The sequence below is a fragment of the Zootoca vivipara genome, chromosome 7, assembly GCF_963506605.1.
Source record: "Zootoca vivipara chromosome 7, rZooViv1.1, whole genome shotgun sequence".
NCBI lineage: Eukaryota > Metazoa > Chordata > Lepidosauria > Squamata > Lacertidae > Zootoca > Zootoca vivipara.
The window spans coordinates 36,190,833-36,203,932 of NC_083282.1; the positions used below are offsets into that span (position 1 = coordinate 36,190,833).

The 13,100-nt window shown below is 46.9% G+C and overlaps 1 protein-coding gene across 8 annotated transcripts in view; it reads right to left on the bottom strand.

Annotated features, from left to right (window-relative positions):
* NFIA (nuclear factor I A) overlaps window positions 1–10,244 on the bottom strand; it is a 282,624-nt gene extending 272,380 nt beyond the window's left edge. For 2 of the 8 annotated variants that reach the window (XM_035123744.2, XM_035123741.2), the window contains exon 1: window positions 4,264–4,759. In XM_035123744.2, the coding sequence (XP_034979635.1) occupies window positions 4,264–4,290 (27 nt within the window). In that variant the 5' untranslated portion in view covers window positions 4,291–4,759. Of the gene's footprint in view, window positions 1–4,263; window positions 4,763–10,116 lie in introns of those variants that run through there. The other 6 variants (XM_035123739.2, XM_060276862.1, XM_035123743.2 and 3 more) reach the window with 6 other exon arrangements.
* Between the last annotated feature and the right edge of the window lie 2,856 nt (window positions 10,245–13,100).

The window sequence follows — 13,100 nt, forward strand, 5'->3', positions numbered from 1 at the left end:
AAAAAGAAGCATCTCTATTTGATGCTTTAAAAGGTCTCTTTTCTACTCAATCAAATACAGGTGTGAAAAAAAGAAAAAACGCCCAAATGATTCTAAAAACTGTGGGCCTCTCTGGTCCGCAAATGGTTAATTGCTGTATACTGTATCTAAAAGATAACAGACAAATGACAAAATGTTACTTATTTCAGTAGAAAAGATTCTTAGAAAGTACAAAAAGGGGCCAAAACATATTGCTGAGAATGAAAGGGATAGACATTTGCATGAATGTTTAGCTGGGTCTAATATACAAAATAGACATTTCACAAAATGATGATTTCTGACACTCCCTTGAAACAACCCTGCGTTATATTTCAACAAAGTACAAAAGACATATTAGGATAATAGCAGTTTCAATAGCAGTAGATCAAAGGCAGAATGCTTATTTGCATTTTCAAAAATGAACTTTAAAAAAAAACAACCACAAACCAAATGTATCACTAATAGAGGCTGCCACTAAGAGCAAAGTAAACTATTACGCAGGATACAACACACCGAGGCCTCCACACGCACACAGAGACACAGTTTAGAATATGCTGTATAAAACATTTGTATGCTGTATAAAACATTTGCTAAAGTAATTCACTGCAAAATAAATGACCACTTCAGCTATTGGCTTTATCCTAAAAACTGTTTTCTACATTTTATTAACTAACCTTATAAGCTCACAGTCCTTCCTGGCTCTAACTTGAACTCCTTCCCAACTATACTTCTTTTATTCTATTGTAAAGCCGAGTCAATAGCGCATGGTTGAAAAAGGTAAAAAAATAGCTAAAAGATTTATGTAAAAGCTTCAGAAACCACCAAATGGCCTTGAAATAATGATACAGTGAAGAGGTCCATCACTGCTGATATAAGGACTGTTAAGCAAATAGGATTTGTCGAGATTGTAGATGGGAGGTTTACTGCTTTTTCAAAAAATTCTACCTTACGTACAAATACATCCTTTTTAAAAAGACAACCTCCAAAATCTCACTGTGAAGATATTAGAAAAGGAGCAATAATATATATCCAACAACTGAGATGAATTACAGCTTTATATTTTATGTTACAATACGGTTTGTTCAATTACGGTACCAAGGTTTTCCTGGTGAATTTAAGAAATGACCAGGTATGTGTGCATAATCACTTTAAAAGATTAAAAGTAGCCAATACAAAAAGTGGTCATGGGGTCCTTGTCCTAAGTTAGGATTAGAACCAAAACTTCTCAAAGTTTAGTAAGTTGCATTTTGAACAAGGAAGATTGCTTTAAAAAGAGCATATCCATCTTCCATTATTATTTGCCGGGGCTGGGTAAGGGGAGATAACAAAAGTGAGTTTATAAATCCTTTCTGCGGCTCATAAGTACTGTGCTTCAACAAGCACATTGCCACAACTGCACAACTAAAGTTTGGCTCACAGAACCAAACAATTGGTGTATAAATGAGAATAGGCAACCGGAAAAAGAATCTAAGCCCCTCTTCCAATAAAAGCATGCAACATTCTAGCAATCTTTGGAAACACATTTGCGCTGCTCTGTTTGAAAGTTAGTCAGCTCTATAAACTCTTGAAGCATCAATACTTCTATAAACCATAAGCCAACGTATATTTGCCTGCACATCTATGATGAGCTGTTAATGCAAAACCAGGACAATGTCTGATAAACAGCAAGTAGGTAAATCACCTATAGTGGTGTGGAGGGGGGCAAGGAGTAGATAACCCTTTAACAATTACTTTGCCCTAGTCTTCCAGTTCCATTAGCCGGGTATATGTGCTTTATGATTATGTTTTAAATCATACTAGACAAATTTAAAGGAGACAAGGGTTTTGAAACGCTAATACAACTACTTAAGCCTTTCCTAATAGTATAGCTTATGGTTTATATGTGATCTGGCTCTATATTCGAAACACTCTTGGTAGGTTGTATAAAGACGCCTTTGAATACCTAGATGCTATTTCCAAAAGTGCAATGAGAATGCAGAGCGCTTTGCAGTAGAATGTCTCTTATGTTAATATTTCCTTTTTATATGTGCTATAACTATCTGAAATATGCATGCTGTATGGTTGGGCCTACAAAAACCCGAGTACCCACATACAGTATGCATACGAGTGTGTGAGTGGTGAGGGGGAGAGTGGGCAGCTTGAGGTAGGTGTGTGCATATGTTTTAAAGAGCGGGAGATCTGTACTACCCTGTGTAAATAAGTTTTTTTTTTGGGGGGGGATAACTGGTCTGAGTTCTCCATGAAGTAAGACAAAACTTTTCACTAGATCTAGTCTTTGGACGATGTACAGAAGCTCCAAATGCATTCCAAAGGGTATGTTTGTGGCATCTGCCTATAATCGACTTTGAGGTTGTTAACTTAGTTAAGCTGCATTGTGTAGCAATTCTGGTTGCAAGTTCATGGATTATAGGTTAGGTAGCGAGGCTCTGTCAGTGACCGAGTGTTATACACACCTAAGCATTTACTTGGTCATCTTGCAAAATCCACTGTGAAGCCCTCTTTTAAAGGAAACCCACACATGCACTTCAAAACCCACACAAAGGCAGGAAATAATATTGGACGCTTGGGTCCCCAAGTGTTTCACCCCAAAATCATCATCACATCCTGCTAACTGAAGGTGGGTAGCAGCACTCTGTGCCAGAAACACGTCTTGAAATGGTAATGAAAGAACTTTATCTAAATCCTCTAGAAACTTTCACTGTGTAAGACTGGGAGGCAACAAACTTCCAACCAAGATTCTAAATTCCACAATTTAGAAACATTGCCCCAATGACTACATCTTGGGGCAATGTTTCTAAATTGTGGAAATAAATCCGAGAAAGAAGATAGGATGTGTGACTGTTATCTGAAGATTTGGCGCAGCCTTAAAGTTTTCTTTGGAGGGGGGGGGGAGAGAGACACCACGCGGGGGTGGGTAGGATCGTGTTTGAGGTTAGAAAGGAAAGTTGTCCGAAGTCTCAGGGAGCAGTTTCCCATGTGTTGCATAGGCGTCAGGAACAGAACCCTTCCGATTCAGAGCAGTGTAATCGGAAGGGGATCTGGAGAGGTGGGTGCGAGATGGGGGTGGTAGGGTGGGAATCAGGTCCGAAATTATTGCCAGCCCACGAAGAACTTAAGAGCTGCTGCGTTGCAAACAAAAGGGATCGAGCAACTTTATGCGAGAAGAAACTGCCTTCCCCGCCTCCCCTTTCTCCAAGCAGGACGTTGCAAGCCCAACTTCCCAAAGTAAAGAACCCCAGGCGAACGTGACACCCGAGCAAGTGACAAGGCGCATTGGAGGCAGCCGGGGAGGCAGCTCTGGGCTGGGATCGCTGGGCAGGGACATGCAAGGGCTGCAGTGCCCGCCGAGGATCCCGAGCTGGGTTTGGTGCACGAGAGGAGCGGGAGGGCAGGCGCTGCAGGAGGCGCTGCAGCAGGAATTGGAGCAGCAGCAACGCGGGGCTCCGGCTAAGAAACGCCCGGGGGTTCCTGAAACATTCCAGCTAGCCGTGCAAAAACCCCGTGCAATGTCTGGAAGGGCCAGAGCCCTAGGCATAGGTGCAATGCATCTCTCTCTGGCACTACGTCTCCGCCTGGGACTCAAACCGTGGGAGCCGCTGCAAAAGCACCAACCACACAAATTCGAGGCTGCTGAACAAAAAGTGTGCGAGGAGTTTGGGGAGGTAAAGCAATGCAGCTCGAGCAATTGGGGGGGGGGGAGATGCATGCAGCACGCAGCTACTCATTGCTACACTTTAAAACAAAACAGAAAGCATCTAACTGTGTCTGTGTCGTGTGTTGCTCCATTTGCATGCATTCGTCGCCTCGGAAGCACAAACAGTGAGTATTGATTTCAGATGACCAAGCATGTAATGGGGTTGCACTACTGCGAAACACGTGCAGATCGTCCTCGAACGCGCGCACACGAACACACATACCCGGGATTTCGGCGCGACCCCCTGCCGCCGCCTCCGCCAGATCCCCCTTGCCTCCGGCAGACACGTCTGCGCACCCCAATATTAATTAAACCCTTAATAACGAGGCGCCATTAGCCATGTGTAGATACAAATGGCCGTGCAAGAGCAGGAATGCAAGCGAGTGGGAAAGAAAAGTTACTTTCCGCCCGCGGGATTTCGCCTTCCCGCCCTCTGCGCCCCCCTCCCGCCGCCAGGCTCTCCCGAACCCCCGGCCAAGACAGACAGACGGGCGGATAGACGGACAGAGAAGCCCCTTCCCCCCCCCAATGAATCCGAAGAAGCTTCTTACCTGGGTAAGACAGAGAGGAGAATACATGGTTGCTGCGGGGGGGGTTGTGGCTTGGAGGTGTGTGAGTGAGAGGGAGAGAGAGAGAGAGAAAGGGAGGGAGGGAGAGAGGGAGGGAGAGAGAAGGAAGAGAGAGAGAGAGAGAGAGAAAGAGGGGGGAAGAGCCGAGCCTGCTTCTTGCTTTCACATTTCCAACTCTGCTCAACTGCAGCCAGCAGCGCTGATCAGCTCCATGAGCTGAACTTTAACCCCGCCTAGAGTTTCCCTAGCCTACACGCTAGACATGTCTCCTGTGCCCGGGCGTTAAAGGCATAGCGCGCACTTCCCCCCGCGCTCGCAGCCCGGGCAGCCTCTCGACAGCGCCCGGCTCCCTCCAGCTTCCCCGGGAACCTGCCCGCGCGCCTCCTGCTCCTGCTGCTGCTCCGCTCTGCACCGCTCCGCCAGCAGCAGCAGCAGCTCGTTCGCTGCCTTGCCCGGGGGAGGGGGGCTGCGGTGCTACTGCTCGGCCAGCCCTCCCGATCCCAGGCTCTCAGTGCATTACTGGGTAGCGCAGGCAGCAGGAGCCGTTTGCAGGCAGGGCTCCCGAGCGGCGAGAGGCTCTGCAGGATGTGCTTAAGCAAACAAAACTACTTTTCCATATTTCTGCCGCTTTCGCGCTCCCCTCCCCCTCCACGAACGCTCTCGCTCTCCCCCACCCCCACTTCTCTCCCCACCCCCATCCACAAGACCTTCAAGGAGATCGTCTTAAGGACTTTGGACTAAACTTTAGCCATTCGTCTCATGCGGAAAGAGGCTTTCCGAAATATTACAGTAGCAGCAGCACCCATAGAAAGCATATAGATACAGAGATAGAGCATTTTTCTAAGGGCTGGCAGACAAGTCGCAGCGCACTGTGGATTTGAAACTTTGCAAATTGTTTTTCCAGAAATCGTGCCCCAAGTAAAGCTCTAATAGGTGGGGCTTTCTACATTGTTTTGTTTAAATATGAGGGCTAATAAGGCATTAGTGCGCAGCTTCTAATAATTGTGGATACAGTATATTTGTATGGACTGCCTTGTATGAGAGCATGATCACCAGCTGAGAGCAGAGCCAAACACATTTGTTCAGAACTTTCTAGCTCTTGGCATATGAATGTTGTCTACAAAAACAAAACTCGGGGCATTATATAGCCAAGGATGCTTATTTTACTAATAATGCACAGCTTCAAAACTGCACTGCAACACTCAAGCAATAAAGTTACTACTTAAAGTTGCTTAACTTTGAATTGAGCCTTCTGTCCTTTATTCATCTTATAATGCATTGTTTTGGCACAAGAAAGGTTTGGTTTTGGGGGTTTGGAAAGTTTCCAGTCAGACAACTTTTCTTTTATTGAGTCTTACATTTTCTCTCTAGTCTTTCTTCAGTCTCCTAAGTGGCATCCTCTCTGGTCTTCCTTTCATTTCCCCAAATGCTGCAGCTTTCAGACACTTGCATATCCACAACCATTCATAAATTTAAAAAACAAACAAACCAAACCACGTAAAGAGGAAGAGAATACCACAAGACATACCACATTTAGCATGCATGACTTCTGATATGGACCAGAGATCTAGGTGTTTCAAATTTAAGAATGTTTTAAAATACTGCAAGAACTTTTTACAGGAAAATACATTGCCCAAGGCTATTAAGGGAGTAGGCCTAAGTCGCTATATCACTTTTATCTCCTGGAGGCCCTTCCTTTTCCCAAATTGAGTGCTTCACTAAAATTATCATTTGTGGATTGCAGATGTCTAAGCTAAGTGCAAAATTACCTTCAGTTTTCATTCATACCTTTTAAAAAAGAATAAAAAGAATGGCCCAATACCTGTCAGTTATATAATGACATAGAAACACACCCAACTAAACATTTGCTGGGATCTCTCAGTTTTCCGAGTTTCCTTGACAGAACTTTCTGGCTGACAGTCTTACAAAAAGCTAAAACACTGAGGAAAGAGAAATGACAAAAGTACTGATTTTTTTTTTAAAAAAACACCTTACTTATGATTTATGACTTTCAATTTGTTCCCTAGCATGCTATGTCTTTCCTTTTTTTTACTCATCTGCCCCTCTCAAGAGTAGCTGGTGGTCCAATGGCAGTTATACCTTGACCTCCTTTGTGCCCCCTACATATTGTTTGCATACTGCCTGCTCCCACAACCAATTCAGCACATAGCAGTTGTCAGATAGTCCTGCATGTGCCTACACTTAGCCAGGCTAGGCCAACCAGTCACCACATTTGCCACCATGCACAAGGTGTTCAAAATGTACAGCAATGCTGCTACAAACACTGGGAAAGGGGTGTTTGTCCTGAAACTGACAGCGGAATGTGAACACGGCAGTAAATGCACCACTGCTTTAGCCACAGATTTATAGCCCTGCCTGACTTTTCAGCATAGTTGTGCGAATAACGTGAATGGTGGCATGACTAGGCAGACAAATTAGCTGGGAATGGTACTTTATAAGACCCAAATGTCTGTAGGATATGTTTTAGCAACAGAGAACACAAGCATTTTACACATATACTAATGTTTTTCACCTTTTCCCAGTCTCACGTGCCATGAAACATTAATTCCCTCTCTCTGTGTGTGTATTCATCCCATAAACATACTGTACATACATACATACATACATACATACATACATACATACATACATACATACATACATACATACATACTACACACACACACACACACACTATGAATGCTTAGGGAGATGCTTTATGATTTCCCTTAATTCACAAAGCAGACAGGGGAAGGCTAATTTGTCAGCGAGGCAGGATCGGGCCCTTGGCTCCGCTGCCGTCGCTGGCAGACGGCTTTGCCGTATGATTTCCAGCTCTTTGTGGTTAGGAATATTATCTTAAGTAACTTTTGGCGCCCTTCGTAAGACTTTTGGACGTGGGATGATTGTTTGCGCCCTCTAGGCAGACGTTGCATCCAAGTTCAGGCACTGAGCCTTTGCACATCCGCTCCCTCCTCGCCTTCCCCACCCCCTCCTGAGAAGCCTACACAAAAATGCTCTCACATCCGCGCGCGCCCTCTTGATCCCCCATAAACACACACACACACACACACACACACACACACACACACACACACGAGTGTGTAGCTGGGCAAGCCACGAATATAATATAAACTTTAAGTTTTCCTCCTCAAAAGAGGCGCAAACCTTGCTTCAAGCCCCAGAAAAGGTTTCCTCAGGAAGATTCCCCCACAGAGGGGAGGAGGGGAAGTCCGTTGTCCCGAGGGTATAAAAAGAGATATAACAAGAAGCGGGAGAGGCGGGGGGGGGGGCGGTCAAATACACTTAGAGGATCCCGCTTCATTAAAAACATTGCAGACGAAGATCTGACTGAAGCCAACATTGTCTCTTTAAAAGGGGAACTTCGAAAAGTGCTATAGGCTGTTGCTGCTACCGTGAAATGGTATATGTCTCTCTGTGAAGAGACTTTCTGCCGTGAGCCCTCCTCCTATCCATATTCTACCTGGCACGCTGCCCGGCATTGCATTTGCCATGTTTTATTTGCAGAAACTTTTACCTCGCCAGCCTCGGTGAAATCCTCTTAGATATATAAATTACGTCGCGGAGGGTTCACTTATACGGACCATCTTGAATATATATCAAGGAGAGACTTAACGGGAAATCGCATTAATATGATTTAAAAACTTTTTAGGCAAGAGAGATCTTTAAACCACTTCCTCAGGGTTAGTTCCGCCGGTCGAAAGCGGGAGCTTACTCCGGAGCAGAGTCGCTTTGGAGGACCGCTCGACAACCGGCAAATGACATCTGAAGTCACGACTAATGATCGATACTTTCCATGCCATTCCCCTCCCCCAATTGCCGTTTTCTTTACTTTAAAGCAATTGGGAGTGGTCTCCCCCCCCCCCGCAAAAAATGTCAGAGCGGGGTAGTTTCCTCGCAGCTACTTTTCTAGTGGGGATTTCGCTGCCTTGGCTCTTAAAGCGAGATCTGCCTACTCGAGCGCCCTGGCCGCTGAGAAACTGGGGGCACCGTTGGCGTCCATTGCCCGGGGCGAAGACGTCCAAACTTCCGCTTTAAAAGAGCGGGCTTAAGGACTCTGCAGTGAAGTTCCCGAAGCGTTTCGGAAAGCCCATATCCTGGCCCTGGCCAGCTCTCTTCCAGAGAAGACTCAAGAGGACCTCCTGCATGGCTGAAGGCGAGGGTTTTACACCGGAAAGGGCTGCCAGAGGCTATTTCGAGCGCAAGTGTGTGGTTGGTTATGTTGGACTTGGTTTCTACTGAGAGCTCCGGTCCAGAGAAAGACAGCCAGCCTGGCTCCCAACCAGCATGTTCTACCTCTCCCAATTCTCTCGAGTTCAGTGCAGGAAGGAGGAAAGAGAAGAGAGGGAATATATTATGCCACCTACCTACCCATGCGCGCGTTTACGCTCTATCTCACACACACGGATCTTACAATTCTCACAATCCTTCCTCACTGTTCCCTACATAAGCAAATTTCACTCGCTGGATGAGATCCAGAGTTCAGCACTTCTCAGTCCCACTGATTTAAACGCGAGTCAAGTGGGTGCTTAAAACTGCAGCTCAGATAAATAACGAGAGTTCGAAGTGTTTTATCTTTGACTGGTCCCAGTAAATGAATTGGGGGGGGGGCAAACAAACTCCAGACGTGCCTACCCAATACGTAGTGCATACACACGTTCGAGGGATTCATCAAACGGTCAAGCACAGAAGCATAGTTTGCAGCAGAGACCATGAAGAAAGAAGAATTCAACAGGGCAGGGTCCTCCAAAGCACTTTGAAGACTTCCATCATAATCATCCCTACTTGGGAGTAAATCCCCGTGCAATCAGTGGGACCTCTAATCAGGTTAACGGGGGGGGGCGGACCCTCGATTCCTCCAAAGCACTTTTATATCTTAGGAGGATGCCCCCAGTCGCGAGTAACACTGGTTCGAACCAGGAGATGATCGGAACACACCAGAATAAAATAGCAAACAAACAAAAACAACAGTGCAGTCAGAAGGGGGGGGGGGGACAGACTCACTGGTGTCATCTCCTCTCCTTCATATGAAATATCGACTGCAGAGTATAAATTTGGGACAAGGTTGCTGCAGAAATGCTCAAGGGTTTCAATCACAGAGCACAAAGTGAATGTAATGTTAAGCAGAACTGATCGCGCGGCATGCACTTTCACTGAGAGAAAACTTGTTTTTGTTATTACAGATCTCCCAGCAAAATCCAAATGTATTATATACTGTAGCTCTGTGCTGGTTTGACAGATACCAACTGCGCCGAGCAGAGAGAACTTTAGAGAAGAAGGAGGGACGAACGAACGCCACTCGCTCTTTCCCACCTCCTTCCACTTTGAATATTTCGAACATTACAACATCCAGCTTGTTCTCTTATTGGATGGCGCTCTAGTCCATCAAAGACATTTGCTACATTGATTAGAGAATGGGGTTGTCAGTTACATCCCTAGTCTAGACGCTTCCTTTTGTGTTGGGCTGGCTGCCGATCCCAGACGTCTTTTTACAGAGCTGAGCACGTACAGATTTTTTTGGGGGGGGGGGGGTTACACCGAGCAAGCTCAGCGGTTTTCTCAGATCGCTGGGGGGGGGGCGGGGGGGAGTCTAGTGCACGCACAAAACCCACCCACTCTGCCTCTTATCTGGTACTGTATATAGTGCGCACACGGGCAAACGCAGTCCGTTAAACCTTACTTTGCAGCAATTAAAACAGGTTACAAAGCAAACACCTGCAATACAATAGCCATTAAAACCTCACGTCAACCACATTCTCTTTTCTGTTTTTGAAAGCATGGAAATAAAAGGCTGAAGAAGACGCGTTCACGTACCATTGCAATGTAAATAAAGAGTACGTGAGAAACTTTAAAAGGTCGAGTCAATGGGCTTCATCATTAGTTCTCACACGTTGCTCTTTTCCATAAAAAATAAATAAACTAAACTTGTAACAACTGAAAATCAGGAAGAATTTTTTAAGGTAGTTAATTACCAAGCTGCGGAGTAAGCTTTTATAAATATAAATAAATAAATAAATGACACCTTCCGAATTAAAAAGATTTGTGATGGACTCTCTCTAGCCTCTCTGTTTTTGAAAGCGATCCAAGTCGGGTTGGCTGGGTTCTCAGATTCTCTGTGTGTGTGTGTGTCTCCCTCTCTCTCCCTGGCTTTGCCTTGTGTGCGTTGGATTGTGTTAGACTTTGCAGAAGTTGCAATCGATTCGACAGACATCCCCTCCCCCGCTTCCCAGCCCGCTGATTTCCGCAATCGCTGCAATTTGCATAGGAGCCACACACACGGGGAGGAGGTCCGTTCTCACGGAGGCCAGCGCTGGGCCAATCGCGGCTTCAGGAATTCCTTTCAGTGCGCGCTCCGGCCGGGAAAGCGCTGCCAGCAGACTAGGCCTCCTTCCAAACACCGCAGCGGCAGCAGGAAGGAAGGAGAAAAGGAGGGGAGCGCTCTCTCTCTGCGCAGTGCGAGCCCTTTCTGCAGGGATGAATGGAAGGGGAGGAGGAGCAAGAGGCACGCGGGGGTGGGGTGTCAATGGGCGACTGCAGATTTGCTGCACGGCGCAGGACGGGTCTCTCCCGAAATGTAATATTCTGACACCGGTTCCCTTAGCTGAATAGTGCATGCACTGTTCAATCCTAGGTGCATTTACTCGGAAGTGGCCCCCTTTGAGTTCGCTGGGAATTGCTCCCAGCCAGGTAAGGAGGCGTAGGCTTGCCACTTAAGGGGTCAAAAATCCTCTCTTGCACAAGAATGCTCCATAGACCCTAGAGCAGGCATCTCCAAACTGCGGCCCTCCAGATGTTTTGGCCTACAACTCCCATGATCCCTAGCTAACAGGACCAGTGGTCAGGGATGATGGGAACTGTAGTCCAAAACATGTGGAGGGCCGAAGTTTGAGGAAGCCTGCCCTAGAGCCTAGACTCTGGTTGCTTCCACCGGATGGGATCCCATCAGTTTTACCCATTACTTGGAAGTAAGTTTCATTGCAATTAATGGACTTGTTTCCATTAATTCACATGGTGTGTGTTTGAGGAAACTATCTGAATAATTCTTAAATTTTAAGCGCAAGTGTTTGGGAAGAAGCACCACTGAAACCAACATGGGCGTAGGCAGGGGGGGCAGGAGGGGGCAATTGCCCCCCCCCAAGAAGCAGGGCCACTGGCCAGCCTGCCCCACTGCCCGCCCGGTGCCGTCTCCCTTCTCCCTGGCTGGCTGTGGGGCGGGCGGCGGGAAAGCACCAGAGCCGCGCAAAGCGTTTGGCTGGCTTTCCCTCCCTCCGCCCCACAGCCAGCAAGGGAGAAGGGAGACGTCCCTTCTAGCCGGCTGGCTGTGGGGCGGGCGGAGGGAAAGCCAGGCAACCGCTTTGCGCGGCTCTGGGGCTTTCCCTCCACCTGCCCCAGCGATTGCAGAGGGGGAGGAGGGGATCGGAGCAGCCCGATTTCGGGCTGATCCTGGCTCCCCCTCGTCCCTTCCTATCGCGGAGGGGGAGGAGGGAGTCGGAGCAGCCCGATTTCGGGCTGATCCTGGCTCCCCCTCGTCCGTTCCTATCGCGGAGGGGGAGGAGGGAGTCGGAGCAGCCCGATTTCGGGCTGATCCTGGCTCCCCCTCGTCCCTTCCTATCGCGGAGGGGGATGTGGCCCCGCCCCTTGCTCCCCTCCCCTTGCCCCCCGCCCCTTGCCCCCCCCTGATTTTCATCCTGGCTACGCCCCTGGAAACCAATGGGTACACAATCATGCAGTTCTAGAAGTAACTTCTCTCTTTCCAAAGTCTTTTGGTCATTTCATTCATTCATTACACCATTCAACTTGAAAAGTAGTTGCAAAATGTCCAGTATCTACAGTACCTGTAAAAACAGACCACTAAAGGATTTCAACCATCTGTTAGTGTAATACAATTTTTTCACTGAAATTCTTTTAAAACTACTGCTTGCAATGTGCCTAATGCTCAGTTTCTGTGATGCTATTTTGGCCTGTTTATATCAGGAAGGTTTCTCCTTTGGTGGACAAGTCTTGTTTGTGTGTAGGGTCTCACAGATCAGCATATTTAAGGTTTGAGGCATGCATATCTAGGAGAGAATGCAAATACAATCATGGGCGTAGGCAGGGCGGCAGGAGGGGGCAGCTCCCCCCCTAGAAGCAAAAAATTAATGTATTTTACAGGCCATAACCAGCACTTTCCCCCTCCAAAAACTGAAGTGGAAAGGGCTTTGCTTTAGCGAGAACAGCTCGGTCTCCGCTTGCTGGGGGGGGGCAGGAACACAGCTGTAACAAAAACACATCAAATAAATAAAGCAAAGTGGCTACCGGTAGTTAAGCAGTTAAGACAATGGAGCAGATTTTCCATTGCCTTTCAGGCAAGATTTGATAGCTGACCACTTCACCCTATTGTTCTTCAGTGGGAGTTGTTAATGAGCATTCAGGGATCGCATTAAGAGTTCTATTGGCGATTTAATGAGGATGCATTGACTAAGGTGGCTCTGCAAGGCTAAAAGGAAGTGAATAAGGAAAGAGGGGCTGTAGCTTTGATAGACACAGTGATGTTTATAAAAAGCAGTGGTGTTCCAGTCTGCCCCTCCTCCTGCATCTGTATACTGTAAATCAGGGGTGGCCACCTCCCAAGAGACTCTGATCTACTCACAGAGTTAAAAACTGGGAGTGATCTACCCCCTTTTGGGGGGTTCAGGTCAAAGCTGTTGAGTTTTTTTTAAGGAAGGGAAGCCCTGTTTTTGGAGGTTTAGGTCAAACTTGTTGAGCTTCTTTTAGGAGGGAGGGAGGCCCATTTTTGTTTAGGGCTTCAGGTCATAGTT